Source organism: Poecilia latipinna, unplaced genomic scaffold (genome assembly GCF_001443285.1).
Source record: "Poecilia latipinna isolate Pla-1442-1.1 unplaced genomic scaffold, P_latipinna-1.0 Scaffold1752, whole genome shotgun sequence".
In the NCBI taxonomy this organism is placed as follows: Eukaryota; Metazoa; Chordata; class Actinopteri; order Cyprinodontiformes; family Poeciliidae; genus Poecilia; species Poecilia latipinna.
The window spans coordinates 109,916-114,659 of NW_015114368.1; the positions used below are offsets into that span (position 1 = coordinate 109,916).

The 4,744-nt window shown below is 40.9% G+C and overlaps 1 protein-coding gene across 2 annotated transcripts in view; it reads left to right on the top strand.

Moving 5' to 3' along the window:
• Positions 1-4,744, top strand: part of LOC106965021 (histone deacetylase 5-like) — an 88,055-nt gene that overhangs the window by 58,850 nt on the left and 24,461 nt on the right. For both annotated transcript variants that reach the window (XM_015060880.1, XM_015060879.1), the window contains 4 exons: positions 698-787; positions 2,840-3,087; positions 3,195-3,339; positions 3,441-3,543. In XM_015060880.1, the coding sequence (XP_014916366.1) occupies positions 698-787; positions 2,840-3,087; positions 3,195-3,339; positions 3,441-3,543 (586 nt within the window). The remainder of the gene's footprint in view (positions 1-697; positions 788-2,839; positions 3,088-3,194; positions 3,340-3,440; positions 3,544-4,744) is intronic.

The window sequence follows — 4,744 nt, forward strand, 5'->3', positions numbered from 1 at the left end:
ATGCAAAGTTGGCATTTTTATGGACTTTTAATGCAACTTTTAGAGCAACTTTGCATTAAAAGTGTCATTATTCACTGAATGACACTTTATGACAACTGTCATAAACATTCATAAAGACTTCTTTATGTTCATGACAAATGTTATGTCATGTTTATGACATGTCAGTCTTATGCACACCCTTTCAAATAAAGTGTTACCGTCAGAAGTCTTTATGACCAGGTGATGAGTTCCTACAAATATCATCTGACAAGGCAAAAGGCCAACAACAAAAAGTTCAATACCTGCTGAAGGAAATCAATATGAATCTGTGACATTGAAGACATTTTTTATTTCTTCTATTTCTTGTAACTCAGAGTTCTGCAAACAAAGTTGTTGTTTTCTTCAGCCATTCAACATCCACTGTGATTATTCAGGTTTATTTCCAGCTCTTGTAATCATATTCCTCTGTGTCCTTCAGCTGAACCGTGCCGAATATACATAGACCAATGCCAAGGTAACACTACAAGTCTGTACTATCTATTGCTGGCTTGTGGCTATTTTAGGGGGGTAGGACACTGTGTCCCTGATTTTCACTACCACTGAGTGTGTGAATGGAGTGGAAACTGATTGGATGCACTTTGTGTGTATGTCCCTAAGTGATGTAACACTCTGTGGTGATCAGGACTAATCAATCATTTCGTCTTTCTTTTTTCTGCAGTCTTGGAGGTGAAGAGCAGCCTCCCATCAGGCATGCAGAGTCCAGTTGAAGCAACATGTGAGCAGAGAGGAGGTGGTGGTGAAGGGGTTGGTGAGTCTTCTTTACAAAAATAACACATTTAGTCAAAGTAGTCAAGACTACATCCCAACAAATGTCAGCACATTATAAATATTAGCTGATTGTAACCTGGTTCAAGATTATTTAAATCTAATACCTCATAGCATTGTGGATGACAGAGTGTAATTATTTATCAAATTGAAATGAAGCCAAGAAACTATACTTAAAAATTCTTTTACCCTGTTTGCATCAGGTCACCTTGTCTCAGTTAGCATGGTTAATGTTACAGTTCAAAACTCATTAATTATAAAATGAATGGTTGTTTGAAAGTGTTGCCTGGAGAAAGCTTCTTCCTTTTAAATAAACTAGGGGGCATGATTTAAGTTTCCAAAGTTGCAAATACCAACACATACTTGAATACATGGTTTCAGATCTTTTTACTACTAAAAATCTGAAAAGTATGATGTGCATTGGTCTTCAGCCCTCCATGAGTCAAAGCTGTTAAAGATGTAATCAAAGCTACATGTTTTTCCATATAAATCTCTACCAGCTTTGCACATCTACAGTATAAACATATATCTTTGCCCATTCTTCATTGCTAAGTGGCTCATCCTTGGTCAGATTGGATTGAAAGCATCTGAACATCAATTTTCAAGGCTTGTCACATATTCAAAAGTCTAGCGCTAGGTTGTGACTATGCCAGTCACAACCTAGCGCTAGATTGTGGATCAAAACTAGATTAAGCCAGTATTAATGTACAGGCTTTGATCAAAATCATTCTGTCGTAAGTCTGACAGTCCTAGTGGACGGTAAACTTCCACCTGAGCTGAAAGTCTTCTGAAGCCTCTAGTGGGTTTTCTTCCAGGATTGTCCTCTCTTTATCACCATCCATTTTCCCAACAACTCTTTCTAGCTTCACTAGCAGTGTTTCCATTCACCATAGAATTGCACAAATTGAAATTATGAAATAAATGTACTTAATGAAAACATGCCAGTTTCAAAAAAACTCAAGAGAAAGTTGTTGCACTGGTATGATGTGGCTGTCCAACTGTATCGAATGCAATGGAAACACTTTTTGGCATCACACTTGATGAACAGCCGGATGTTACTACTGGCAAAAACCACGGCAAAGATGACAGTAACTGGTCTTCTTTGTGGTTTGTTGTTTGTTCGTTTTTTTCGGACAGTGTCCAGCTGGCTCCACCAGAGCCCTCACATTCACACAGTTCAAAAGTTGTGTATTCTTCCAATGTGTTGAATCCATAGCTCTTATGCAAAATCACTAATTACAATTTCTCCAAAACGCTGCATGCGTAGCCGCTCCCAAGTACAAGAGGCTTGTCGTTCCAACGCCTGAACAAAACACAGACGTCTCCTCTGATGGCTGATAGATGATGAGCACTAGCACCATGACTGAATTATCAATAATGTAACTCTTTACATCCATCGCTACCATGATTTTGACTTAACATGAACAAGCTTATTCATGCGTGATTTTATTGGAAACATCACAATTCCAAGTTAGTTCTTTCAATGTCAGCAGAATAGAGACAAATGTTTGCACACATCTGTAATGGAAATGCAGCTAATGTCACTGCTAGTAAAAATCACCCCCAAAGTATGATGCTTCCACTACAGTGTTCTACTTTTTGGGTGGTGTTTCCAGTGTGAAATAATGTTAGTTTTCATCTAAATATTGTTTAGCATGTAACCTGATAAGTTGAATCTTTTCCCCTTAAATGGCTTTGGCAGACATCCAAATGTTTTTTTCAGTCTTGTGTGAAAATAAGTTGACTGATGCTGTTGACTCAGTCTGAGTGAGCTTGAGGTGTTTGGCTAACAGGAAACCAGACATATGCATACGGCATCTGTAATTGCAGTGAACAATGGTTTTACAGAAGCTTGACATCAAGGGCCTTTTTCTGTTTTTATGTGTAAAAATCTTGAAACTATTTATGTTTTTCTTTTTACTTTCTAATAAAGGTATTTTGTGTTCTTCTGTTACATTAAATCCCAAATCAGTTGTGCCATAGAAAACTGTGTAAAGCTGAAGAGGGAGGAAAGTTGACCTTGTTTATTGTCCAGGCGGTGGTCCTGGAGAAGGCCCAGGTGGAGGCGGAGGCCCAGTGGACTTGAGGACAGAGCCCAGGTTGGGCTCTGTGTCTGGTGGGGGAGCAGTGGATACAGCCCTGAGAGAGCAGCAGCTTCAGCAGGAACTCGTGCTTCTCAAACAGCAACAGGAACTCCAGAAGCAGCTGCTATTCGCGGAGTTTCAGAAAAAACATGAAGTGTTAACAAGGCAGCACGAAGTCCAGCTGCAAGAGCACTTAAAGGTAGCTCACATTCTCTTTATAGTCACTGATTTAATGGTTGTAAAGCTAAACTCATCTCCAGAATCAGTCTCTAAACCAAGTTAAACGTGTTTGTATGTGTGTGTAAGCAACAACAGGAGCTGCTGGCAGCAAAGCGGCAGCAGGAGTTGGAGCACAAGAGAAAACTGGAGCAACAAAGACACGAAGAGCAGGAGAAACAGAGACTGGAGCAACAACTGTTGCTGCTGAGAAATAAAGAGAAAGGGAAAGAGAGTAGGTTCTAGTGCTGCCGTCAGTGACTACACTGAAATGCATGTATTGATGTATAGAGTGTAGCGTCCTGATGCTGTCTGCATGTGTTTGTGTTATGGAAGGTGCCATTGCCAGCACAGAGGTGAAGCTGAAGCTTCAGGAGTTTCTTCTCAGCAAGAAAGAACCTGGTCCAGGACTCAACCATTCCTTCTCCCCAAAGTGCTGGTGAGAATTTCCTATTTTCTTTACAGGGTGAACGGGGTAAATGTTTTTGGTAGTTTGACCCATATACATGTTCAACATGCTAAAAAACAATTACGCCAACAGACTAGGCCTTTAATTTTTATTATGTCACTGGAGCTTGTTTTTTGATACCATTGGATTTATTTCCATCAAGTGTTGCATTCAATTTTCACCAAGATCTTGTATTGAGGATGGTAGAGGCCTACTACTGTGAAAAGTCTTCTGCAGAACATCGACTGGCTCAAGGTCATAACAGAAACGAGAGACCATGCAGAGGCTAAAGTGCAGAAAAATGAATATTTATTAACAAAAACTATAATGGATTGTGAAAGTCAGTATCAGTGGTGTAATGCAAATGCTTGGATGTGTTGTATGAGGGCATATGGAAGGGTTGAAGTGCAAAAACAAAGACAAACTCAAATGTGCAAAAAGGAGGGGAGCTGAGGCCTGGCAACAAAACACCACAAGTGTCAATCGGCAGAGTGGACGCTGAAGGCGACACAGAAGACGGAGACAGCCAGGCCCAAGTACTCTGCGCTCCCAATCAACGGACCAGAGACACGTGCAAAGGGGAGGAGCACAAAGACAGACAAGAAAAGCACCCACAATTCAGCTCACAAGGCCGTAACAATCATAAAGATTGTCCATGGGTTTAAGGTCTGGACTCTGTGGTGGCCAGTCTTTATGTGAAAATGATGTCTCATGCTCCCAGAGCCACTCATTCACAATTTCAGTCCAGTGAATCCTGGCATTGTCATCTGGGAATGTGGCTGTGCCATCAGAGAAGAACAATCCGCTGATGAAAGAACCCGGCCATTCAGTATATTCAGCCAGTCAGCTGACCTCATCAGGGTGCTGAACCTGGCCTGACCAACTGCAGCAATCCCAGATCCTAGCACTGTTCCTACAGATCTGTAAGCATTAGGCATGATGGGTAACTATTTCATCTGCCTCTCTTTTTACCCTGATGCGCCCATCACTCTTGAAGAGGGTCAGTCTGTTCTAATCAGACCACATGACCTTGTTCCATAGCACCAGAGTCTGATATTTATGCTCTCTAGCAAATTGTGACACTTTTCTCCAGCAAACCTCACTGATTATTGGTTTTCTTTTGGCTACACAGATGTATCTCAGTCCCTTGAGTTCCCTTCACATTGTGCATGTGAAAATGCTCTTATTTTCA